The 27,347-nt window shown below is 39.8% G+C and overlaps 1 protein-coding gene across 2 annotated transcripts in view; it reads left to right on the forward strand.

Moving 5' to 3' along the window:
- Positions 1 to 2,624: 2,624 nt before the first annotated feature.
- IL31RA (interleukin 31 receptor A) overlaps positions 2,625 to 27,347 on the forward strand; it is a 34,549-nt gene continuing 9,826 nt past the window's right edge. Inside the window, exons 1-11 of one of the 2 annotated variants that reach the window (XM_063423315.1) lie at positions 2,625 to 2,786; positions 12,254 to 12,332; positions 12,837 to 13,133; positions 14,624 to 14,744; positions 16,243 to 16,409; positions 17,570 to 17,721; positions 20,195 to 20,360; positions 21,007 to 21,089; positions 21,626 to 21,842; positions 23,082 to 23,264; positions 25,959 to 26,060. In XM_063423315.1, the coding sequence (XP_063279385.1) occupies positions 12,281 to 12,332; positions 12,837 to 13,133; positions 14,624 to 14,744; positions 16,243 to 16,409; positions 17,570 to 17,721; positions 20,195 to 20,360; positions 21,007 to 21,089; positions 21,626 to 21,842; positions 23,082 to 23,264; positions 25,959 to 26,060 (1,540 nt within the window). In that variant the 5' untranslated portion in view covers positions 2,625 to 2,786; positions 12,254 to 12,280. The remainder of the gene's footprint in view (positions 2,787 to 12,253; positions 12,333 to 12,836; positions 13,134 to 14,623; positions 14,745 to 16,242; positions 16,410 to 17,569; positions 17,722 to 20,194; positions 20,361 to 21,006; positions 21,090 to 21,625; positions 21,843 to 23,081; positions 23,265 to 25,958; positions 26,061 to 27,347) is intronic. The other variant, XM_063423316.1, reaches the window with a different exon arrangement.

Raw genomic sequence — 27,347 nt, forward strand, 5'->3', positions numbered from 1 at the left:
GCAAGGTCAATTTGCAGACTGGCCAATGAAAATGCACTTAATTTTTCCACTGAACTACAAAATGCTCTATTCTGTGCCAGTGTTAATTAATACAGGCTCACTGTAATTATACAGTGGTGTCCTGGTTTGAAAGCAAAACCAGTGAGACTCCAAGTCAGAAATACAATTTAATAGAGAGGGAAGAACAAACAACAGGAAAGGTAAAAATAAGATAAATGCAATAGTACAAAGGGCCACTGATGGAGTCAGAATGCAGACCTGACCCCTGTTGGTCAGGATGTTGGAAGCCAAAGTAAGTCCTCCTGGAGTGACAGATGTGGCTCCATCGGAGTAGAGATGATCCTCAAGAAAGGGTCCAGTCTTCCTCTGTGAATCCAGTGGAAACAGGCTGCTCTGGGGTCCCTGTGTCCCCATTTTATTTGGGTAGGGAATGGTTGGCTCCTCCTCACTGGGTGGTGCATCGTACAATGGGGTGATGTAATGTGTCATGTCATTGGTGAGCCTTAATGGCCCATTTGCAGAAGGTATCTCCCAGAGGGGGAGACGAAGTCGATTAAAGAGATAAGAAACACTGCCTTATCTGCTGTTATCAGTTGTCCTATTATCAGAAGGCATCTGCCCTCTTTCCCCCCTGGAGTTACAAGAGATAAAAAACAATACCTCCCAACTAGTTTCAACAGATGAAAATAGAATACACATTTTGGTTACATTTTCCAACCCAAGACAAGTGGTCAGTAACTTTATAGGGTGTGGTCATATATAATGCGGAAGAGAAAAGTTTTTTGAAACTGAACTACTCTGGATAATAAATCGACATGCAATGAAGGTCAGATTTTTACAGTAGTTTTGCAGTCTCCTGTCTCACTCTGCCAAAAGAGACAGTGGAAATACTTCTCTTTAAGAAGGGGTACCATCTGGGATCAACCAATCTCTGGAGAAATTACCCCTGAATCACCAGCCCAAACAATACTGGTAGAGAGGCAATAGAAATGAAAACAGCTGAGTCTTTCTGTGAAAGGCACTTCCTTCCTTGTGTTTCAAGAATAGTGGCTTCACTTTGCTTCCACCCTCAGGATGGGAGAGCTAGTTCTTCCATAGCATTCATGTGCAAAGTGGATAAAAGTGTCTGTAAGTGTGGATATGGAACACATTTTTTGGCAGGATTTCTATTGTACTCTAAAGGTTTCTCATCTTCTGGGCCAAATCATTTCTGGTAAATAACATCACTTTTATAGGATGTTTTTCTTTTTACGATTAACTTGCTACAAATGGTAGTGGCTGAAACAGTTACTGATGCTATCCTTAAGTGCCATTTGCATCCTAGAATCTCCTGAGTGCTACTGTCCAGTCCACAACCAAACATTTAACACTGTGGAAGCCTTAATGTAAGCATGTATATTACATTGCCTGAGGCAGGCAGAAGGATGACTCAAGGTTTTTAAAAGTTAAACAAATGTTTAACTAGTCTGTTAGGTCTGGTGCAGCTTTTCATAATTTTAAAAGATTGAGCAGCCAACTTTCAGGGTGTCAGTAAAATCAATGTATTAATCTGCAAGAACAGGCAACCAATCAGACCAAAAGTTCAATAATTGAACAAAATTAAGGGTCTGGTGCTGCTCTTTCTTATATTCTCACTAAAGGAAAAAAAAAATCTGGTATACCAAAGAGCACTTGGGTTACAGTTTACATCTGCTCCTTTTGAACTGTATTTCTGTTTCATCTGTTACCTCATAGTAAAACAAATGCAAGTTTTCAAAATATCACTATGCATGCTAATGTATGCTTCTAAATAGCAAGGGGAATTTAAAAACATTAAAGCAGTTTACAGAGCAGGCTCACACTGAGGTTATGGATGATGGTGAGATGGCAACAGCATTCAAAAATAAAAAGGGAAGCAAATGGGCTACTTGGCTGAATCTAGTGATTAGTGAAAGAGGATGAAGGCTAATGAGTGATCTGGAAGCTGGAGTGGGTATTGAGCTTGTGTTTTAAAATAGCCTGAAAAACCCTGACTTGCACAAGTCATGGAAGTTGAAGCTTATGTTGTGTGTGACACTAGCGCAAGATAACCAATTTGATGTCTGTAATGGATCTCTTCCTGAACTGGGGCCAAGACCTCTTGCTGTACTGATTGCATTATTAAAATTCAGTATCTGTTCTTGCAGAGTGCTTAGCAAGGACTGTCAGTGCTTAACAGGAGGCACATTAACTAGGGACTTTAGAGTTGCATTTACTAACTTCACAGCATCTTAATTGCAAAGTTCCTTCCGATTTTCAGTCCCGTTATTCCTTTTGATGTTGCTGATGGCCACAGTCTGCTTCCAAGCCATTATGTGGAACACATTTGTTAGTTTTAAAAGGATCACCACTCGATTTATCCCCCTGCCTGTGCCCTAAATGATGCATGAGGTGCTTACTCGTGGGCGCTCCTCGGCCGTGGCTGTTTCTCTCGTTTCGCTGCGTGTGTTTAAGCGATTTGAAGACGCTCTCGACTCGCTCCATCTGCCCCGAAATGTCTCTGCGTGCACTCCCCGCTGACCACCGCCCTTAGGAGGAGCTAATCCCCACCGCCCCGTCCGGAGGTGGGGTGCCGGGGCGGGGCAGCGGGGCCGTCCGAGCGCGGCACCGCCAGTCCCAGCAGCGGGGGTGGGGGTTCTGCCCTTCAGAATTACGGGAAAAAGCCTTACTTGTGCTTAGCCGGGCGACTTCCTATTTTGTCCGTCCCTTCGCGGTGGCGGGGGGGGGCAGAGGCCCCTGTTCAGCCAAGCGCCTGTTCTGCAGCTGAGGTAAGTGACAAAGATGTTTTCAGCGGAGGTCTCTCTGCTCATTGTCATTTATATGAAGTGTGCGAGAGTGTGAAACTCTTCTCCGGAGTGTTACTGGCATGGATCTCTAGCAGTGAAGCTTGCTTTATTCGCATCTCTCCAAGTGTTCGTCCCAGACTTGGGGCAGGACATGCTTCTGTGTCTCTGCACGCCAGACGGATCCTTTTGGTTCTTTTCGTTCGAGTCCATGAGATAGTACGAACTGAAACTTTCTGTTTAGCTCATTGCATTCACCTAATTTTGTAAAGAATGTGATACAGATGCTTGGCAGTGGTTTTCCTTGTGTGTGTAATGGTTAAGAGTCAGGTCTCAAAATGTTTGCAAGTATGCAGTCATCAAAGGAAGGAAAAGCTCTTACTTAATTTCTCTCTGCTTAATTTGTATCCACTCAGATTTTCTGGAAGTGATGTATCAGATTTAAATACTGGCTCTAGGTTTCTTCATGTTTGCAATTTCTGCCTTCTGAAGAAAAATAATTTTGTAATGTGTTGTATACATATCCATCATGAGTATCATCTTCATGCACTCGTGCTTAAAGTGAGGAAGTGTCACTTGCCTTCTCACCTCTCATGGACTGCATGACTTGTCTTTTGGGAGTGGAGGATCTGGAGCTCAAGTCCTGTGAGCAGCAGCTGAGAGAGCTGGGGGTGTTTATCCTGGAGAAAACGAGGCTCAGGGGTGGCCTTATCACTCCCTAAAAAGCCTGAAAGGAGGTGGTAAGATGAGCATCAGTCTCTTCTCCCGAGTTAAAAGCAACAGACAAGGAAATTGCTGCAAGTTGCACCAGAAAATCTTTAGATGGGATACTAGGAAAACTTTCTTGTCAGAAAAAGTTGTCAAGCACTGGAACAGGCTGCCTGGGAAAATGGTAGAGTCTTTGTCCCTGGGGTATTTAAAAGGCATGTAGATGTGACACGTGGAACATGGGTTAGGGATGGACTTGGCAGTGCTCGTTAATGGTTGCACTTTATTGTCATCTTGAACCAAAATGATTCTATGATTGTCTAAAATAGTTGAAATCCGAATTCTAGACTCTGTCTATGAATTAAGAAACTGGCCAAGAGAATGTTTTCATGCTTGAAGGAAACTTTGTATTGAGTGAAAGAATGGAGTGATCTGTTCAGATTTTTCTGTCATAGGCTAATCCATAACAAAACAGGTCTCAAAAGGGATGAAAAAGGAGGAAGAATCTTTGGGTTTATATCATAGAGGTTGCAGTATTGAAGATTAAAGATCTTGTTTTTTTTATAATAATCATTTAAACCTGGGGAATTCTTGCATAGTTTGGTGCTTGTGGGGGACATTTTCAATTAAAAAATGCCATACTAAGAGATGTCAAAACAGAGATGTGTTTAGTAGTGTTTGGAGCCTAATTTCTCACTACTGTGCCATGTTTTGCCTTGCAGTTTTGACTGAGATACAAAAGTATTGTTAGTAAAGTTTACAGCATAGAAAGTAAAGAAAAACAGGATGTGTCTGAGTTTATAAGGTTTTTAAAATACATGATTAAATATCTTTTTCAGACATTTAGTATATTACAGGTTCGTGTACGTTTCAGTCATGGTAGGTCATGGTAAATTTTTTAAGTCTGAAGAAAGTAAGAAAGTGAAATTTTGTGTGTATTTTTTTCTCTTGCCTTCTCATGTCTGTGGAGCATGGTATTACCTGCACTGGATTCTGTCTTCTTCTACTTACAGCACTGAGTAGCACAGGGATTGTAACTATATTCTGCATTTTGGGGCTGTAGCTGGTTCCATTACAGTCCAGAAACATATTTGCTTTCTTCCAAAATATGTTTTGTTAACATTATTTAAGTAGATGTGTGTTTTACACCTTGGTCCAGTCTTAGTTTGAAAGGCGAAACTGGAGAAGGTGAACTAATGCTCTGAAGTAGTAGAGAGATCTTCCTTCTGATTTTCTGACAGGTGTGAATTCTGTACAATACAGATTGAAGCCACTTCAGACTGAAGCCACCTGAATCAGACAAATGTAAAAGATTTTGTTCTGGCTACCCTTTTTTTCAGTGAAAGTTCTATGTTTCTTCAGAGTTCAGTGCATGGATCCTCCTACCCTGCCCATCCATTTTGCTCACCTGGTTGCTTGCCACACCACAGACAGCTTGTTCTCCACGCACACAAAGGGGCAGAAGGCAACCATTGGCTAATAATGTCTTACTTGCTGAAAAATCTGCAAAATCATCTCTCAAAGTAGACCCTTGCAGCCCAAATAGACTTTGTAGTCACTCAGACAGTGAGCTGAAGAAGGAGGCATGCTCCAAGACCAGACCTGTACAGGAACTCTCTTTAAACCATAGCTTGTCTGTTTTTTTCTTTGTAAGTGAAAAAAGAACAGGGAAGGACAGTGCCTGAAAGCAACATTAGATCTGGTAATATAACCAACATTTAATTTTAGTGATACTGATGGCCTCACCTTTCCTTTAGTGAGCATTAGCAAATTGGATGCAATAATGTAGTTAAAATAAAGAAGTGGCCCCTATGTAAAGATGAGGTAAGTAGATCTTGTTTTGTGTTTGTAATTTTAAGCTTTTTCCATAAAAATTCTATTTCTTTTATGAGGTACAATACATTAATTAGTAAAAGAATACCTGTTTTGCAGCTTTTTAGTCTATCTGAGCATTTTACACCTTAAGATTTATACAGAGGCTTATTTGTTATGATTGTTCAGAGAATAATAAGTTATATTCAGCTTTTTCCTATTAGTATCAAGCTCATGTAGTTAAAAATTTGATTTAAATTCCAATGTAGCAGCATTTTATATTATAATATATGAATATTCAGTGTGCTGTTTTATAAGAAGACGAAGGGTTTCTGAAAACATGTTTTGCATCTGTAACTCCAGGGTATACTAAGCAAAATAGCTGTTATCAGCAGTTATCAGCAGAACTGACTTTTCTTGGTCACTATGTCCTTCAGAATTTTAGAACAAAAGTATCTTATCCTTTTGTGCCTACATTTGCTATTTAGAGACTGAAAGAGGAAAGATGGCTTTCCTGCTTTTCCAGTTTCCAGTTGGTTTGGAGTTTTTAAATTAACATGTTGTTTTACATGATGGTGAATTTTTTTTTGATGTTACAGTGTTTTTAGAACAAATTTCTGTGGTAAACAGTTGATACAGCATTTTGAGAGCCTCACCATGTGGCTCCTTCAGATATGTGTGTAAGCTTAGTAGTTTTCTGAGTAGATATGTATTGTTTGAATTTATTTTCTTTAAGCGGTGTTAGTAGATAATGACACCGTTAAGTTTTCTGGTAGACCATCATAATTTAAAATACATACAGGTTTATTTTCCAGAAGAAGGTGCACCTAACACCTGTTTCAATCAAGTTCTGTTTAAAGGTAATTACTTTAAATCCTATTCATCCTGCTCTGAGGTTAAACTGGCAATTTTTAGCTCAGTTAAAAACTGTGGATTGTGAAATCAGTGTGCCCAGGATCTTTCATCACAATGTCTGTCAATTCTCACATGGTTGGGCTTGTCAGTGCATAAGTCATAGTAATAAAGAGTTGAAAAAACCCGTTAGCTGTCCCTCGAATCTACTGCTTCTTCCATTATGTTTATATGTCATTGTCTTCTCTGACCAATGTGAAAAACCAAAGGGATACTCACTGGTACCTTTGGTGCAATCCTGACCCATCATGAATCTTATGCACCCTGTTACCAAAAAGGATGCTGAAGTACGTATTTGAATAATTTTCCTGAAATGTCCCCTTTCCCTGTAGGATTTGTGTAAGTGCTGATGGATTTGAATCACAGAGTTCTGAAAACTGATGGTTTGTGCTTTTCCAGGTGCAGTTTGCAGAACATGGTGGTTGGGTGGCCCAGTGGGCTAGAGCAGAGGCTTAGGCTCCTGGCTTTCAGCATTTGCTGGCTGTGGATAGGGTGAGGTCTGTCTCTCCATATGGCAGCCATCATGGGAGAGCTGTAGCAATGGATATTAAAGACTAAATAAAAGGAGTGTCTATTCAGCTTCTTTCTTCCTTCATTATTAATAGAAGAATGTCAGATTTTGTAGGAAAGAATTTCCTGTCATGTTCCAGCAAAGATGTTAAAAATTCTTGAAGATGACTGGAACAAAGGATAGTGCAGAGTGGTGCCACATCCAGTTGGCAGCTGGTTGCTGATGAGTTGCTGGTTGCTAATTCTTTCGAGGGCTCACTGTGGGGCCCCATCCTGTTCAGTGCCTTTATTGCTGTCCTGTGAGGACAAGGGGATCAAGGGCAGCCTCACTCATTTGCAGATGACACCCAGTTGGGCAGGAGCTGACCTGCTGTGGGGCAGGCAGGCTCTGCAGAGGGATCTGCACAGGCTGGATCATGGCTGAGGCCAATGGGGTGAGGTTCAACAAGGCCCAGGGCTGGCTCCTGCCTTTGGCTCACAACAGCCCCAGGCAGGGCCACAGGCTGGGGCAGAGGGGTTGGAAAGGCCCTGGGGGTGCTGTGCCAGCAGCTGAACATGAGGCAGCAGTGCCCAGGGGGCCAAGAAGGCCAAGGGCATCCTGGCCTGGCTCAGCAGTGGTGTGGCCAGCAGGGCCAGGGCAGGGATTGTCCCCTGTGCTGGGCACTGTGCACCTTGTATCCATAGATATGTTGCAAGGAAGAGAAAGGTTAGGGATAATGTGGGCCCTCTTCAAAAGGAAATGGGAGACTTGGATACCCTGGGCAAAGCAAAGGCTGAGGTTTTCAACAACCTCTGTGCCCCAGTCTTCAACAGCAAATGTTCCAGCCACGTCAATCAAGTCGAGAAAGGCAAATGCAGGGACTGGGAGAATGAAGACCTGAAACCCACTGTAGGAGAGGTCTTTAAGATAGATCCCTTCCAACCGTTAACATTCTGTGATTCAATTACTCTATGACATGCTGTCTTTACATTTAAAGATGTGGCATGTTCTTTATTCTTGGTGTAACATCTACACTCTACACAGAGGCATGTAGTTTGTGTAGTTAAAAACAATCTAAATGGAAAAAAGGTTTCATGTCCTGAAATGGGGAGGAAGGGCAATAAGAAATAGTCTTAAAAACAATATGGGGATAAGTCTGGTGTTGATGAATCAATTTTTTAATTACGTGAAGAAGACAGTTCTGTTCATGTTTGTTATGTCATCAGAATTTAGCTTTTATAGGCATCTTTAAGTGAAGCACTTATGCAAATATGGTTAATTTTCACTTAGGCACATTCTTTCATCACTTTTATGTATACAACCTCTTCAGTAAACAGGCAAAGAGCTTTTTTGTCACCTGTCATGTATCAGTGTCCTGACAAGCACATAAGATTTGGACAGCATTGTGACCTCCTCAGTCACTACATTGGTTTGTGGTAGGTACTAAATAGCGGGTGCCGTGCCAAATAAATAGCTGCTAATTGATACTGAAGAAAGTGGAAGCAGGAGAACAGAACCAAATTAACAGCTCCCATCTGGGAAAAGTCAGGGAGGTCTCTCTCCCCAGTTCTCTTTTTCACCAACTCAGATGCCTATGTGATCATGTAGCAAGTTTTCATGATTTGCTAGTGCTTCTTGAGTACCAATTCCTTCCTAAAAATTCCATTCCTTCCAGTATGGGATTACTCAAGCTAGTTAAAGGAATGTGATAAAAAATTTGCTTGCTTTGTTCTTGTAAACAGCTGAAATACTTTGGTTGAAATGCAGCCTCTTCTGTCCCATATCCCCTCAATAATAGCAAATCCTCATGTGTGAGATATCAGCAGAAGCTTTATCTCTTATTATGGGGAATAAAGTAGGAGTTAAAGATGTGCAGGGCTGTGATCTTGGCATAGTGGAGATGTGGTGGGATGATTCCTGTGGCTGGAGTGCTGGAATGGAGGGACACAGGTTCTTTAGGAGGGACAGGCAGGGGAGATGAGGAGACAATGTCACCTCCTATGTCAGTGACCAGCTGGGGAGCACAGAGCTCTGCCTGGGGGTGGGTCAGGAGCTAACAGACAGATGATGGGTCAGCGTTAAAGGGAGGGCAGGGCCAGGGGACACGACAGTGGAGGTCTGCTGCAAGCCACTGACCAGGAAGGCTGAACAGATGAGACTCTCTACAGATAGACATGAGCAGCCTTGTGATCACAGACCCTGGTGTTCATGGGGGTCTTCAACCTCCCCAGTAGCTGTTGGAAGGCCAACACAGCTAGGCATAGGCAATCCAAGAGGGTTTTGGAATGTGTTGGTGGTCACTTCACTCTCCAAGTGACAGTGGAGTGGATGAGAAGTGCTATGATGGACTGAGGTGTCACCAAGAAGGAGGGGCTGGTGGGAAGGTGGAGCTCAGGGGCACCCTTGCCTGCCATGAAATGCTGGAGTCTGATCGAGATCTTTAGGGCAGCAAGGACAAGAGGCTCATTATCCTGGGCTCAGAGGAGCAGCCTTTGGCCTCTTCAGAAACCTGCTTGGTAGAATACCACAGGATAAAGCCCTGGAGGGAAGAGGGACACAAGAGAGCTGGATGATATTCAAGGATCATCCTCCTCAAGCTCAGGATTGATGCGTTCCAACAAAGAGGAAGCTGGTCAAAAAACCCCGGAGGGTTGCTTGGATGAGCTCAAACACAAGAGGGAGGTCTATACAGGGTGGAAGCAGGGACAAGGAGCCTGTGAGGAGTGCAAAGAGCAGCCAGGGATCAGGTTAGGAAAGATAAAAGTCCTGAAGGAATGAAATCTGGCCAAGGACATCAAGGACAATGAGAAAAGCTTCTGGTGTTGTGCTGGTACAGAATACTTGGAATAACTACTTTTTTCATTGCCATTAGTAGTGTGATTCATCTTTACTTCTTTGAGAAAAAGAACATACACCCTACATGAATAAGTAGTAATATATTCTCTTTATGTACTGGCTTTGTTTCTTGTTGGTACACATCTTCCTACTCCTGTATTTTAAGAGTATGTCACTGCACAAACTCTCCCCTAATTTTTCTTTGTATCCCACATGACCTTTTAATTTTTTTTCTCCTGTTTTTTACTGTCATAGCCTCAAAGTTTATAAAATGTTTCCCAAGACAAACCTAACATTATATTTAAGATGATTTCTAACAGAAACTGAGCTCAAAGCATTGTTTTTCCCATGTTTTTCTCTTTTAGATTACTGTAAAGTTTAATTTTTAGCAAATCCAAGAAATTTTTGTGGAAAGAACCATGGCATAGGGCATAACCTCTACTGCCTATATCTGACTTAGATCTCTGTCTAGTGGCCTGGTGCACACATTATTCCTGGCATTATCTGAACCTGTGGGAGGAGGAGATACTTTGTTGGGACTGAAAGTTACTGGTGTGCCTGTTTTGGGGGGATAGTACTTGCCTCCCACCTGGAGCCTTCCTGAGACACAGTTTGGATGGAGAGCTGAAATTCCAGGCAAATCTGGAAACCTAATGTGAAACATTAACCCTAACTACCTGCAAAATAGTAATGCCCACCTGTTGCTTATGAGCACAGTAACTAGAGCTACTTGTCCAGGAAATAGGAATTCCGGGCTCTAGGCCCTCATGTGGTGAAGGGAGTCTTATCCCTTTATTTTCTACAGGCAGATTTTCTACTTACTAGCCAAAGGAGTGGCGTGGGTTGCCATTCATGGTGGAGTTGGGCCACTGTACAGACAGAGGTTCTTACAGAAGAGCTGATGAAGTGTGGGCTGGATGAGCACTGAGGTGAATTGAAAACTGGCTTCATGAATGGGCCCACAGGTGGTGATCAGTGCTGAAGTCCATCTGGAGCCCCTGGTGGTGTACCCCAGTGGGCAATACTGGATCCAGTCCTGTTCAACATTTTCATGTTCTGGATTAGAATTCCAGACTCTGGAATAGACCCTGCCTTCAGTGACTTTGCTGATGACACAAAACTGGAAGGGGTGACTAAAGGCCAGAGGGTTGAGCTGCTATCCATAGCGACATTGGCAAGCTGGAGGAGTGGGCTGGCAGATACTTCATGAGGTTCAAAAAGGAGAAGTGCCAAATCCTTCATCTGGGGAGGTACAACCACAGACAGCAGTGCAGGGACCTGGCCAGGGGGAGGGCATCTTATCAGGAAATGCCCTGGCAGTCCCTGACACTCAGAGTAGAACATGAGCCAGCAGTGTGCTCTTGTGACAAGGTTTCCTGGACTGCAACCAGCAGGTCACTGGAGGTGATCCTGTCCCTCAGCTCTGCTGAGCCCATGCTTGGAGTATCTAGTCCAGCTCTGGACTCTAGCAAGGGTGACATGGACATACTGGAGAGAGTTCAGGGAATGGCCACAACAAAGATTAATGTACTGGAGCATCTGCCATATGGAGCTGGAACTATTCAGCCTGGAGAAGGGCAAGCTCAGAGGAGATCTCATCAGTACCTGAGGGGAGGCTGCAGAGAGGCCAGAGCCACAATCTTTCCAGTGATAGGACCAGAGGCAATGGGCACAAGCTGAAACTCAGGAGGTTCCTTCTGAACATCAGGAGGTACATTTTTCTTCTGTGAGAGTGACTGAGTACTGGAGCAGGTTATCCATAGAGTTTGTGGACTCTCCATCAAGGGAAATCTTCAAAAGCTGTCTGGACATGGTCCTGAGGAGCTGGCTCTAGCAGGCCTTGTGTAAGCAGGGAGTTTGGATCAGATGGTCTGTAGGGGTCCCTTCCAAGCAAACATTCTGTGGTTCTGTACATGCTGACAGCAGCACTTGAGGCAAAGAGAGTGTTTGATTCTTGTAATTTTTTCTTATGGAACCCTAGATTCATCTGTCATCTTAGAAGAAATCTGCTGTTTTGCTTCCATCCTTCTTAACCTAGGGTCTGAGGTTTTTTGGCTGCACAGTAGTTCAGTAATTCTTTTCTTCAAAAAGAAAGGCAAAGAGAGGTGCTTTTGTCTTTGCAGAGTGCACTGAGGTCTGTTGTCAGGGACACTTAACCAGAAAAAAACGAATATGAATTCACCCTCTTGGATGAAAGGTGATCTGGACTGTTGTCCAATTCCTGAACAATTTCTTTATTAGGTGGTGATGAACAAGATAGGCAGATCATTCCTTCTCCTGCAACAGCCTTAATTTTCAAAAGAATTTACTAGATGAATTTGCTTAGAAAAGACTAAGGCAGGGTGAATGTCAAGTGAATGGAGATACATTTCTTACCAGTTATTTACGTGATCCTTGGAAGGTAAAACACTTGTGTGGATTGGATAAGTGTACCTAGAACTGCAGTGTTTTAGGTACTCTTATCTTTGTTACAGGAAATGTATGCAACTTGTCTTAGTAAAACTGCATCAAATTTCTCCATTGTTCAGGAAAGTAACACTTAAGACAAAGCAATACTTCACTTGAATACAAGTGAGAAAAGCTGAGTAACATTATTAACTCTTACACAAATGCTAAAAAAGTATTATAAGGCATCTTCACTTTACTTTTAAAGATAAACACCGTTATTTTTATTTTTCTTTTTATTTTATGACAGCATTTTCTGCCCATACTTACTGAGGAAATGTTCAGTAATTTGATTTGGATGCTTGTCCTGCTCTGCAGCTCTGTAGCAGGTATGTTTCTGGATTATTAGTACTTCCCTTGCTATAAGGAATTTTTCCAAAAGGTAACATTTTCCAAATGAAATTTTGAAGAGTTCTGAAATATATTACAGCTTAGCTGTAAATTTTAGCCTTACTGATTTAATGTCTTTTTGGATATTGGACTAGTAATGATAAATTCTTGTAAATTACATGCATATCTTTCACATATAGGAATGTTTTATAAAAACAAGCTTAAACTATAAGACTTTCTTTACTTCATTTAGAGCTATTAAAAGGTATCTGAGTGGAAATTTCCTCATTATTTCTGTGAAGTTGTTGGAACATCAGTCTCATGTTATACCCATTGTAATACAGTAATTAATCTGAACTGCATTTTCAAACAGCAGTGTCTGATTTGAATGACTAACTGAGCACACCATTTGAATTCTGTGTAAAAAACAAAACAACTTACCATTTTTCCAATAGTATTGTAAGAGGAATATTGCCATGTGGTGTCTTTGATTTTGTTTTTAGATGAAAACTCTATCAGAGATGCTGACATTTTCCCTTCATCTCCTGAAATTGAAAGAGGATCCTCTCTGGAACTATCCTGTGTTCTTAGAAAGAACTACATTCCTCAGGGAGATTCAAGCCACATCATCTGGAAACTGAATGATGCATTGATTGCCCCAGAAAACTATAACATTGTGAATGAGACTGTATCAAGTATAACCATCCATAATTTCACTTACAGCACAGCTTATGTGAAATGTTTCATGATGTACTTGGACAAGGAACTACTTTTGGCTCACACAGAAGTTAAATCTGGCTGTAAGTAGAAAGGCAGAAAAATAATCTTAACACGTTTTAATACTTACGATAATAATTTTAGTTTTAAAACAGCTACTTTTGGTTGTGGCATTTTAAAACACATGTACTTAAGTGTGTATACATATGTTTATAGACACATATATAGGTATGTATGTATTATTTTTCTCTGAATATGAATATAATAATATAAATATAATATAATGAATGAATAATGAATTTATAATATGAATATCAATATAATAATATAAATAAAGCATGAAATTACCAGCATTCCTTACTGACACAGCTCTGTAACCTCTCTGACCCTGACTTTTGCCCAGCTGAAGTTTTCTGTTGAGTTCCAAAGCTCGTGGGTCTGTCCCTTTGGTTGTACCATCTTTCTAGCCTAGCCAACTTCAGCTGTCTCCAGAGAGCATTTCCTCTCTAATCCTCTCTTTTAAAGAAATTACAATTACACCGTCTTATGGAGAATGTTAAAATATGTATATGAATTCTCTAATTTATTGAACAGATTAAGTCTAGATTATACTAACATATGCCTGGGCTCCCATTCTAATAAAGAAGGAAGAAAAGCAAAATATCTGTAGAAAAAATCCAGCAAAAGGTCTTGCTTGTCTGCAAAGCTTAATGTGCTGTAAGCTTGTTGATAAAAAAAAGATCTTTTGACAATTCTATTAGATGGGACAGAAAAATACTGTTTTGAAAAGAGGGCTTTTTCAACCAGTTTATTTCACTGGGCACAGTTCTCTTCTCTTCTACTCCAATTTCTGCTAACCAGTGAAGAAATTGAGCTGTAACAAAAAAGTCTTTCAGGGTGTTATTACATTTTTATGGATGACTTCAGACTATAGAGATTGCAGAAGATTGTTTCCTTTGTGCTGTCTTGCTTATAAGATAAAGAGAGTCCAGAATCAGTGATTTCTTTGAGGCCAGTAGATCTGTTTCCCAGGAACTTGTCCTCTGCACTGTTGAGGCTGAGCAGGTTTCTCAGATTCAGATTTTTCATAGGCTAAAAAATTAGATATTCTGGGATAGAACCAAAAGGAGTTCTGTCTGTCAGAGAATGCCTTTTTGGTGCTTTTGCTATATTTTTTGTTTTCCTCTTACTTTCTGGACTCACCTTAAATTACAGGTGTGTGGCAGGGAGGAGATGGAGTGTACGTATGCTTAGATGTTCAAGACAGTATATGCAGTAGTTTGATATATGATAGGTAAAGAGTTACTGCCTTTAGGCACACTCAGTAAAGTATTTCTGAGAAATAGTGGGAGAAAATCTCACTTTCTCTTCAGGGTGAGAAAGAGTGGTTTTGATTTTTGTTTTGGTTTTGGTTTTGTGAGGAGTTCTGAGGGCTGTGAGGGATGGTAAAATGAAGTGCTATAAAGACACTGGATGAAGTTTGCCACAACTGCTTTTTAACCAATAAAATCAGGTGTACATAAAGTTACTTACTTTTTACTGGATTTTTTTTTTTTAACATCTGTCATTGTAGTTCGTCCAGACATGCCAAAAAATATTTCCTGCATTTATTTCTATGATGTTAACCTTACCTGTACGTGGAATGCAGGAAGAAAAACAAGTTTTACAACGAACTATACCCTTTACCGAAGACTGTGAGTACTAGAGATGCTGGGCACTGGGTTGCTGTGGTGTGACTGCCAGTTTTCTTCCTCCCTCACCCTGACCTCTGTTTAAAGAAATCTTGGAATCATCATGGAGAGTGGAGCCTTGGCATTTCTCAGTAATTTAAATTGATTAATTCAGGGTTGGTAACTGTTGAAAATACTTGCAGACTGATAACCTTTTTAGTGTGCTGTATAAAGGAAATAAGCATTCTCAATCAATATTCATATAGAATACTGGAAATACTCTGATATTCTATGAGTATAGAAATATTTACATCAGAGCTGATATTCACTTGTTCCTTTGAATTAACATTACTAATAAGATTGAAAGTTGTGACCATACTTACAAATGGAGAGTGGAGGCATTTTATGGGAGAGTTTCCCAGAAACTTTCAATGCAATGAATTATCCTCATTTTTGGTGTGTAAAAAAGATTGCTTCCTCATTGCTTTAAAAAATTTCCATCCAAATTCTTTAAGCCACTTCTTTACTGCAGTATTCTGCCTGACTCCAGTTATATTTAGCCTAGTGACCCTTGGAGTCATAAGGTTTCAGTGAAAAAATCCAGAGCTGTCCATTTGGATTGCTTGGGGATTTCTGTTCACAAATACAAACCATGTGGTCCCATACTTTTCAGTGTTGAAGCACAGATACTTGGTTCTTTCAATTTCTGTTAGATTTTAAATGTTGGTCAGGAGCTTGGTTTTTCATGAGGGACTGTGAAAGAGGTGAAATCAGTGTTGTTCCAAGCAGATCTCAATATTTTTACGGTGATGGCACAGATTTGTTTGAGATGCACTTCTCAATCTGTCCTTCATAGTGGTGCTTCTAGCAGTGCTCTTTTTCTGCCTAACCAAGACTCCAGGTAATATTGTTTTGTGCAGAGATTTCTAAAATGCCTACAGTTATTCTTAAGAATGGGAAGGAATTGGAGGGCACTTTTTCATATTGTACTAGTGTATGCTATTGACAACTATCTTCTTAATTTAAATTGTAGGGTATGAACACTCTTTGGTTTTATCTCCACTTTAGCTTTGACATTTTAGGCTTCCACCTTTTTAATGTGGAACTTTCTTGCTACTTCTGGTGTTTCTATATTTTATAACTTAGCTGTGTTTGTGAAGCCAGAAGCTAAAACAGCCATTGAACGCATATTTCAATATTTTTCCTTCCTGGATAAGCAAAGACTTTTTATTAACCCCAGAGTGAATTGGATTGCAGAACTGTTTCTAGCCAAATTTAAACATTACTTTTAATCCAGGTATCTCCCTAGCTGAGTTTAGCATGTGACTGCAAAAGCACTGGTACAAGGTGGCAGGGAAATTAGGAAAGAGTATTTGTTTGCACCAACATATCCTCTAAAGAGGTTCACTGGTAAAAAAGTCTTACAAGTTCAAAGATACATAAATAATAAGCTAACAATTTGTTTGAATTATTCCAAGAATGTCCTCTAGTTTCTAACTACTTTTATTTTTCTCTTTTTTAGGGCAAGTTCTCCAGATACAGTCAAATCTTGCCAGAATACAACAGAGTCATGTTCATTTTTTTATCCATACAATGATTATAGTGATGATTTTTGTTTTCAGGTGGAAGCTAAAAATGTTTTGGGTGCATCCTTAACAGAGTGTGTTTCTATACCTCTGCAAAAAATAGGTAATTAAAAAGAATTAATAAAGATTTAATTTATGACTTTTCCATGTAAAATTCTTCAAACTGGTTAGTGTTACAGCAGTAAGTTTCAGCAGTTTCTTGATCTTACTGTGAGGTAGTGAGAAATGACAGGGTGTTGTTTTCATGCTGTGCAACAAACATCTAACTGCAACAATATTTCTTTAAGCTAATGTCTGATACATCCATTTATTAATTTATTTTAATTAATGTCTGATACATCCATTTTTAATTACTGAAAAGTAAAGGCCATATATTTAAACTTTTTGTCAACTTAATTGGTACTTGGACTGTAATATTTCTAAGTGGTGTTACCAAATATCAATGCAAGACCTGGCTGTAATGAATACTGATATTATAGTTTCTCATCCATAATTTGCTCTACTGTTCCACTTCCTGGTTAGGAATGTTAAAAAAAGCTACCTGTTCTATGTGCATTAATGATTGCACACAGAAACAATAATAATATTTTGTCTACCTCTTCTCCCTCTGTCCTGTGCTTCTCCTCTGTTCATTTTGGTGGTGTAGTTAATCAGAAACCCTTACAACTGACTACTTTTTGCTGCAGCACTTGTCATTAGCCATATCTTTTATTCCTGAGTTCAGACCTACTGTGACTCCTCATTACTCTCCACATTCTTTATGCCAATCATGTCTTTTCTCATTGCTAGTCCATTATTTTCCCATCATCTCCTATACTCTTCCCCTCAGATCCTTTTCAGCTGAACTCTTTCCTCATCTGCAGTTCAGTCTTGTTTTTGGCATCCCAGCTCTGTTTCATTTGTTTTCCCTGCTGTTGTCTCTGGGTGATATTTTTCAGTGCTGAAGACATCTGCACGTCTATTTGGGAGCAGATTTGTACGTAGAGTCACAGAATCATGGAAAGGCTTGGGTGGGCAAACCTTGCACTAGAACAGGTTGTTCAAAGTACCATTTAATTAAATCAGTTATGTGTGCAGTTTCTCTCACAGCTAACTTCCCATATGTAGAATTATGTCTATAAAATAAACGTCACATGAATGTGTCACTCTTATAGGATGTGTGTTATTGGGATAAGGATTTAACTTCTTGGAACACAGACAGAGAAATTCTGAACTTTTACAGAAGCATTTTCCTCTCTGAATGTTTTTGTTTCTCCATTCTAGAAAAATTTGCCCCTCCCGAAATACTTTCAGTTAAAAAAATCCCTGGTATAAAGCAGTTACTTACAGTAACCTGGAAAATGCCTGAGAAGATTATCCCTTTAAAGCACATTATCTGCCAGGTTCAATACAGAAACTTGTATTCAAACTTTACGGTAAGTTACATCTTTTTCTTTTGCATGCCAGTTTCTTTGTGACTAACTCCTTAATATTATAAAAAGTTAAGTAGAAAAAAGGCAACAACTTGTTTGAAATAATGATTATAATGATAATAACCTTGTGGTTTTAGGGGAAAGTTATCAGGAGTGCATGATCTTAAGAATACTGTTTGGTTTTCTAGGGTTAATTGTCCTTTTTCTTTTGGTCACTATCTGTTTTGGTACGTATCAAGCTTCTCAGTATTATTCTGTGGAGGGATGAGGAATTACACATGCAGTCAGTCACAATATTTTATTTTTCCCCTGCATTCTGGTGTTGAAAACAGCACTCACTCAGAACCACAGTATTTGAATCTGGTTAAGATGGAATGATGTTATATTTATTTTAAAGTGAATGAAAATACAAATTTTGGAAAATAAGGGAAGTTATTTTCTTCGTTTGTCGTACTGACGCTTAAATGCAATGGCTGTAAAAAAAACCCAGTATTGCATATTTTAGATTATCTGTTATTACGGTTCTCAGTATGGAAGGGGTTGTGCTTGTAGTTTTAGTGTTTCTTCTTCCAAATTAGAGAGCTGGCCAAGTTTCTTGGATCATTTTTTTAAGTTCATTGAGCTGGGATATCTGACTTGATCTTACTATTTTATGCACTACATGTGTAATTTTGGGAGAGAAAAATTCATCAAGGTAGTCACTGGGTCTATAAAAATTTCTAATATTAAAGATGTTTCTAACTATCATCCTTCTTACATTCTCAAGCATCATTACTGTAAATATGTCATACCAGTTCTTGGATTCAGGATATAGTGTTCAGGATGATTGGATGGGCAGGATGGCTCAGGTCCAGTTGGGGTATTAGAAATGGAACTAATGATTGTTTAAAAGACCTGTTTGGGATGTTTATCCCTTTGGAGCCAAGACACTGGTGTCCTTGTGACACTTCCATGCTCTGAGTCCCTGTGTGCTCATAGTCCTTGGAGGGCTACAGGTTTATTGTGTATTGTGTCTATTTTTCAGCACCTGCATTAGAAATCACCTGTCTAGGTTTTTTTGCTATCAAATACTGTCTATGTCCATTTGCTTCCTCAGGTCACAGCTGCATTTTCACACAGACATTCCAGAAGAAACAGTAGCTATCCATGACTAATAAAGACATAGGAGCTGTTTCTCTATCAGCACATATATGCAAAAAACCTCCCAAAACTAACCCCCCAAAAACCTAACTAAAAATATATTTGAGCAAATGACAGATACCTTCTTGGTCTTTGAAGTCATCTCACCAAAATGGTCTAAAATGGTCTAAATAGTTGAGTGTGAACTGTTTTTACTGAGTAAAAACATATGACCTGTTTTTGTACTTGCATACACTAAATTTCTAAGTTTCTAATTATAATGCAATATCGGTAACAGCCTTTTGACAAGTAGCTAAAACCTGATATGAGGTATCTCCAATTCTATGTCAGGTCCTGCCAGGGGTTGATAATAGTTTTGGAGCCCCTTTCATTGTAGATTTGTTGTGGAGTCTGTCACCTACAGTGGTTTGGAGAGCCCTGAATTCATTCTCATAGAAGCAGGTATTTTTTGACAGTGAGTTTCTTGAGATCAGAATAGACTAAAATTTTCAGTTACATTAGGCAGTGCACTTCCCATTATGGTCTTCATATGAGTGGGTGTCTGCATTTATTGTAGTTGTTATGGATTGTTATAGTACAGTCTGCATTGCTATAGACTGATTCACTTTTCATTGAAGCTTCAAGTGGTGGAAGCCAAAAATTTCTTCACTGTGCTTTATCCCTGTTGTTGTGAGTGTTGGAGTGAGTGAGGTTCCTTTTAAGACAAAGAAATTACTCACATTGTCATTACTTTTCTGAAAAGGTAGCACCTCCTTTATTTCTCATACTCCCATCTTCCTTCACCACTTAGAGACTTCTTTCTTATTTTTTTACCTCTTGGTACCAGAATTTTTTGTGTTTTCATTTGCCTTTTCATTTTAATCCTGTGCTGATAATCTTTGTGACAGTCCACAGCCACACTGTTGTATGGCTAAGAGCTAGAAGGCGTTGTAACTCAGAAAAGATAAAATAGGTAGGAAACAGGAATCACTGCTTCCCCCAGGATGCTGTTTTGGGGCATTATTGTAGTAATGGCTTTAGCAATAACCACTTGCTTCCCACCAGTGGGAACTGAGTTCCTCCAGCAGCTTCTGTGCTCAGCTGCTCTAGAGTCCCACGTGAGCTGGGCACTCTTCAAGCCAGAGGTCAGTCAGTAGAGACCTAGTCTGGGATCAAGTTTTTCAAACCCTGGAGCTTCACAGGAAGAACAAAGGTGCTACACAGAAAAATGAAGCATAAAACAAGCAATCTTGAGTTTCAGAAGAGTGAGGTGGGAAACACAAAACCTAAGAAAGTAAGTCATTTATCTGCACCCAATTTTATACCAAGTAATTCTTGTTCATGTACCTATTTCCAGGAATTCGTCAATGTCTCACTGAATTCTATCAAGGATACAGGATCATGTAATCTCACAGGTCTGTGGGACTCCACAGATTATTCTGTTTCCATTCGGTGTATCAATAATGAGTCAGCATTTTGGAGTGGATGGAGTGGAGAGAAAAACGAAAGCACTGAAGAAAAAGGTAAGCTGCCCACCTGTCAAAGTTTTCTTCTGTTATACTTTGAGGCATTAGGATTTGGTAGGGAAAACCTGTGTTTCAGCATTTTATCCTCTATTTAGAATCCTGTTGCTTGAATATATACATGTTCAAGAAAATGCACAGAACATGTGTATTTTGTTTAAAGATAGAAGAGGAAAACTGAAAGACAACAGCAAATATTGGAGGAGATTTGAAAAGTGATTCAAACAACATTGGGCTAAGGAAGAAAACAGATGAGTAGACAGTGAAGAGAGGGAAAATTAAGAGTGTAGATGAAGATTTGCAATGCAAAGTAAGATAGTAGCAGAAAAGTAATGCAGCATCTATGTTTAATGAAATAAATTATAAGTAGAGAAATCAAAATGCCAGTTATAAAACAAGACTAGAAAATCTCTTCTAGGAGACTCTAGAGCTTAAAAAATGAATGCGAGCAGCAGGAAACTTATGGAAAGAAATACCTAATTAGGGGGGAAAAAAGGCACAGCACTGCAGAAGAGAAAACTTGCTTGTAGAAAGTTTCTCTTAGACTCTGTGTTTGAAAACTTTTGCTTGTTCTCACCATATTAAACTTTTATATATCTTTTTAATATAGCAACAACTTGTAAGGTTTCTTTTTGTCTTTAAATAGCTCCTTCAGAAAAAGTGGATTTGTGGAGAGTAATTGAGTCTTCACACTCATCTAGAAATAGATCTGTACATCTCCTGTGGAAGGTATATACATTTTCTGTGGATTGATAATCTTGTTGGTATCATGCAGCTGATGTTGTATTGAAATATTTTAGTGTTGTAGGATGTATAACTGCCAGAGGCATTTGCTGTTGTCAGAAAAAAAGTTCTCACTGAACTAAACCAGAATTGAAAGGGCTCTTGTTTACTGAATGGTGGATGAATGGAGTTTTGTAATCTGTGTGGAAAGGGAGCATTTAATTGTGTTCAGATCAGTGGAAAATCTCATTGAAAATCCTTAATCTGCATTTAAATAATCCAGTTTACCAAAGCTGTGTTTAAAATCACTTTAATCTTCTAGTAGAGTGTCCAAAGGCTCTTTGCATTTTAAATCTCAGCATTTGACTTTTGAAATCCATAAAGGAAATTGTCTTGGCTGTCTGTCCTGAAGATGGACCTGAAGAAAACACCTTGCTTTTCTAAATACAGTATAATAGTTTTGTAATTTGATCTTTAATACAGTATATATTTTTGCTTGTGGAAATAACACTGTGAAACACTACTCTATATTTTTTTAACAGCCATTAAAAAGCTTTCCACCTTCTGGGAGAATTCTAGGCTACAAAATACAGTATTTTCCAGAAAACAAGCCTGCACGTAAAAGGACAAACAACTCTACTGAAAATAAAATCACCTTACTTTTAAATGAAGAGGCACATATAATATCTGTCACTGCCTATAACTCTGCTGGAGAGTCTCCTGAAGCTATTTTGAGGATTCCATCCAGTCATGAAAAACGTAGGATTTCTTAATGCTGTATTTTTCTCATTGATGGAAATGTGATTTTCATGACATCTATTTAAGTTCTGATACAGTGAAAGCAAAATTGGGCTAAGAACTTCTCTCATATGTGTCTATGTATATCTCATCATATTTTGCTGTCTCATATTTCTGTTATAGACAATTATTGTTAGGGTTTTGTTTTGAGATACGATTGTTAAGATATTAATACTTTATGATGTCTTATTAAATTCCTATTGTATTACTTTCTGAGGGGTTTTTTTGGTTGCTTTAGGGTTTTTTCTAACTTTGCACCTCCCAAATAAATTTATGGAATGGTACCCTATTCTTTTGCAACATCTGTGTTAGCTCATAAGATTAATTACCACAGGGCACTATTGCAGAGTATTCAACACCATCATTCAAAGATAAAATAAGTAGAAGTCTCTAAGGTGTGTAAGTTGAAGCAGGGAGAGAAGCCTTGTGTTTATTCTGATTTCATATGCATTCCCAGAGTACCCATCCCACCCACTGATGTTAGGAAGGGTTAGGAAGCTGGTCTGCTCTAGACTCTGCTCTAGCAAAAAGGTTGCTCTTTGGCTCCTATGTTTAATTCTAATAGTGCTTTGAGCCTTGTTTTGCAACATCCTGCTGCCAGCCATGACTTGATAGAGACCCACTTGACTTGTATTTGACCCACTTGAATCACTTCTAACATCTGTTGTTCATGATGTAAGTGCAAGTGTCCCCCTGGAATGCTCAATCAAATTCCATTTCTAATCAGAAAACTGGGTATGTAGATTTAATGTAATTTTGTCATAGAGATTGCTGACTACCTCCCTATCCACTTTTGCATCTCACCACAAAGATTTTTTTGATTTTTCCATGCTGTGATGTGCTTTCCCCCCACCAGATACATCTCTTCTTTTTTTTTCTACTTCATCAGGTCTTTTTTGCCTCTTCTTTGCCAGGTTGAATTTTCACTCAGACTTTCATTACCTCTCTTCTGCGAGCTGATGGTTCACCTTTGCTTCAGTGTTATTCCTGACATTGCTGACTTGCTTTCCTGTTCTATTGCCTTTGTCATCTTGATCAAAATTGCTTATGAGCCATCTGCAAAACTGGTAGTGCCTTGGTTTATAAAGTTTTACACACTGTGAAATTTGGATCCTGAAAGAGACACTGGTTCTTGAATTCTATATGCTTTCCAAGCTTTTATGAAGACAGAACTGCTGATATTTTCTGTTAAATTTTTAGCCTCTCAGATGATTGAATCTGTGATAACCTCTACAACAAATGAAGAAGTGGTGGTGCAATGGATAACCTCTGAACCAGAAACAACCAACTATGTGGTTGAGTGGTATGAGGAATTGGAGATGGACCCTTTTGGTAGATCATGGCAATATGTATCAAATTCTACAGAGTGGAAAAATAACAAAAGTACGTCTATTAGTTACAGCTGTATCTATACGTAGATTGGAAAGAACAAACAAGGATGAACTTATCCAGCTTTCCTCAGGCCGTTTTCAAACATAGCAGTATTATTACGTACTTTATTGAAATCTCTGCAGGTAATGTAACTGCATTTTTAGTCTTACAAATTTGCGTGCAACATGCAAGGTGTTGTTTGATCCCATAAAAGATTAGGCTATGGAATTGTTGTTAGAGCAATTCTGTGGCTTGATCTTACATCAGTAGGGGGGCCTGTAACTGATGTCATTCATGTGACTCTTCTAGCAGAGGAATCTAGAACAAAAAAACGATTTGAATATGGGAAAGGTGATGTTCCTTCATGTGTTTTAGAGAAAGAACATCATAGTCCTCCATGGGCTGCAGAGGGACGGCTGCTTCACCATGATCTTCACTTCACGTTGCAAAGGAATCTTTATATTCCCTGTTTCAGTATGAGTTCCCACCTACGGGAGACAGTCCTTACTGAACTTCTCGAACACAGGTCCTTCCCACTGGCTGCAGTTACTGCTCCAGCATGGCTCCCCCGTGAGGTCACTGACCCTCAGGCATCCACCTGCTCCAGTGTGGAGTCCTCCTCCACCTGCAGGCGGATGCTCTGTTGTGAATTCATTCACACATCACAGCCCCTTCCCCTCCAGTCCACGCTGGAGTTCCAGCCTGTGCAGCAGGGACACAGCAGCACTGCCCTGGCCAGCCCAGGCCACATCCCCATGGCTGTTACCAAAATGCTCTCAGGCACAAATCAGTGAGGTGCTAAAGCAGTGCAGCAACACAGCAAGCTGCAAAAGCAAAAAGTGCCCACTGTCACCAGATTCTAATACCCACTCAGGCAAGTGAGCCGTGTGGCAAGCACAGGAACCTGCTTATCTCTAGCTGACCTGCACTAGCAGCTATCAGTTCACTCTAGTACATACCAATCAAATCTGTCATTATCTCGATGGTTTGACTCCTGCCTGGCTCCCCAAAAAGGGAGTTGTGGTTTGACCCCAACTGCTGCTCACTCACTGCCCTACCAGTGAGATCAGGGAGAGAATCATCAGGGTAAAGGCAGGAGAACTCATGGGTTGAGATCAAGACAGTTTAACAGGGAAAACTAAAGCCTTGCACACAAGCAAAACAACACAAGGAATGAATTCACTGTTTCCCATGGGCAGACAGGAGTTCAGCCATTCTCCAGCAGAGCAGGGCCCTGTCACATGTAACGGTGACTTGGGAAGACAAACTCCATCTCTCCAGATGTCCTCCCTTCCTCCTTCTTCTCCCACTTTATATGCTGCCCATGATGTCCCATGGTCTGGAATATCCCTTTGGTCAGCGTGGTCTCCTGTCCTGGCTGTGTCTCCTCCCAACCCCCCAGGCACCCCCTGTCCCCTCACCACCATGGCAGTATGAGCAGCTTGGCTCTGTGTGAGCCCTGCTCAGCAATAACAAAAACATCTCTGTATTACCAACCCTGTGTTCAGCACAAATCCAAAACACAGCCCCATGCCAGCCACTGGGGAGAAAATTACCCTAGCTGAAATCAGCTGGGTAATGTATATGTAATGGCCATTGCAATAGGTGTAAGGGACTGAAAGGGCAGCAGAAAGCTAATATAATGCAGGGATGTGTTGATAGCCATGATTCTTGCTGAGCAAGCTGCAGAGCTTGAGAGGAATGATCTAGGAAACCCCTTTACACTGGTTGCATTCCAGGGATTGTAAAGCTACCGTTATGTCCTCTCAGAACTGATGGGAATTGTGAGTAGTGAGTCCACCCTGTTGATTACTTGGCTCCTGGATTGTTCAGAGTTCAAAACTTCATTTCCAGAAGCTGGAACTATGTCTTGAAACATCAAATTCTGCTGGAGAGATCTCACTTGGGACAGTTGTACCCTTGAGTCAGGCTGGTCAGATGCAGATCTGCAATTGGCATGACTGGAACATCAGTGTAGAAATAATAGAATAATAGAGTATTCTGAATTGTAAGTGGCCCAGAAGAATCACTGACGTCTGACTCCTGGCCCTGCACAGGACACCCCAAAAATAGCGCTATGTGTCTGAGAGCATTGTCCAAATACTTCTTTACCTTTCCCAGGCACTGTGACCACTTCTGTGTGGAGCCTGTTCCCAACCACCCTCTGGTTGAAGAAACCTTTTCATAATATCCCACCTAAGTCTGCCTGACACTTGCCATTCCCTCAGGTCCTGATTGTTAAGACTGGGGGACCCCACTGCTTTTTAATCTGAGGTGTGAGACAAAGTTGTCTCCTGCACAGCAGTAAACATAAGGATATATGAAATAAAAAATACTACCTTCAAGTGTAATTTTATATGGTTATTTGAAAATAGAGACTTCCTCTAAAACCATGGAGTGGTTGAGTAAGTGGAGTAAGTGGATTTATGTAGAGAAGTTGTATAAAGCTGAAATGTAACTACCCATTCAAATTATTTCTAGTGAAAAATGAGTCAGAAATCATGTGCTCTTACAAAGGCTACTACGAAAAAATGTGTAAAAGCCAGTAATGAGCATTCAAATCAATAACTGCATATTGCATTTGCTAGAGAGTTGAAGAAAATAGTCAGTAAAAATCTATTTAGAATCCCTTGTGATTTAGCCTATTTTCATTGTATTAACATTACATAGGGATTATATGTAAATATTCTTTTCTTTCCATTACAGAAAACTTTGAACCATTTGTATGCTATAACATCTCAGTGTATCCTCTTTATGGAAGTAATGTATCAGCTCCATTTTACACACAAATCTATGTTCAAGAAAAAGGTAGGTATTTTAAAGTAATCATGTTGTGAAAGCTGTGTTGTAGTCTGTTTCTCAGGATATATTGTCTTTGAGTGAATTTGTACTATCTCTATTTGAAAAAGAGATGAAGATGGTGGAAAACCCCCCAGCTTTCAGGGTTCCTTATTTCTGTTCTGTTCAGCAGCAAAATTGATCTGTAAGAAAGTATTCATTTTGTGATACAGGTATATTGCTGCTTGCACCCACTAATTTTTTGTGAAGTTTACATGTTGTATACAAAGCATTTGGAAAGAGTATAGATACAAACATGAAAGAATTTTTAAACTATCTATCTCTTAAATGTTAAAGCTCATTTAGATTTATAATTATACTTGATTTTAATGCTTGATTACATTTGTCAATCTTAATATACGAGGAAATTCTACCCATAATGTAAAACGGCTGATTTGAAAAGCCTACTTTTTGACAAATTTTATAACATAATAAAATATTTGCAGTCTTGCACATAAAAAAATTATAAGAAGATATTATATTTGTAGTTGGATAGAAACTGTGGATGAAGTAATGTTTTGCAGGGGAAGGGGTAAAGTTTCTTTATTTGTAGAAGTTTATTGTGAATTCAGTGATTTATACAACCAGCTATTAGAATCTAGTTTACCAATAATTTTAAGATTCCATGTGAAAATGTTGATTGGGGTGTGTGTGTGTGCGTAAGTAGGTCTATGCAAGTGTGCATGCACACACAGCACAGTGCACCACTAAAGAACATTAATTACTGGAGGGAGGCAATGAGTGTTTTATGTCCGAGCGATAATTGCTAGCACAGTCAGAACCCTGTTTTGAGTGCTTTCCTGTTTATGGGTAGCTGTGACAACTTCCAAGGTTGTTAGAGAATGGGAAGGAAGTTATTTATTTTAAAACTGCAATACCGAGAACTCTTTCTTCAAGGTTATGGGCAATGCGTGTGAGGTGGTATTGTGTAAGTAGAAAGGCTTTGTTTGGTGTGATGGGCAAGGCTGAGAATGCTGGGGGTGCTGGAGATGCCACTTGAATCCCATCTCAGCCAGAGGCCTTCTCCAAAGGCAGTGGCCTTGCACCTGAGTCCCTCCCCATAGGGCACAGAGGGTGATTTTCTTCTTGGTCTCTCCCTGATGCTGTAACAATAGAGCCTTTTAATGATCTCAAGGTACTTGAACACCTAGAACTGTGCAAATGCCAGAATAGATGAGGGGAAGTTTCATCAGGAGAATTCCTACATTAAAGAGAGTGAGAGAAGTTAAGGGTCTGTGTCAGAGCACTAAGGTTATA

The sequence above is a fragment of the Prinia subflava genome, chromosome Z (genome assembly GCF_021018805.1).
Source record: "Prinia subflava isolate CZ2003 ecotype Zambia chromosome Z, Cam_Psub_1.2, whole genome shotgun sequence".
NCBI classification, from domain to species: domain Eukaryota; kingdom Metazoa; phylum Chordata; class Aves; order Passeriformes; family Cisticolidae; genus Prinia; species Prinia subflava.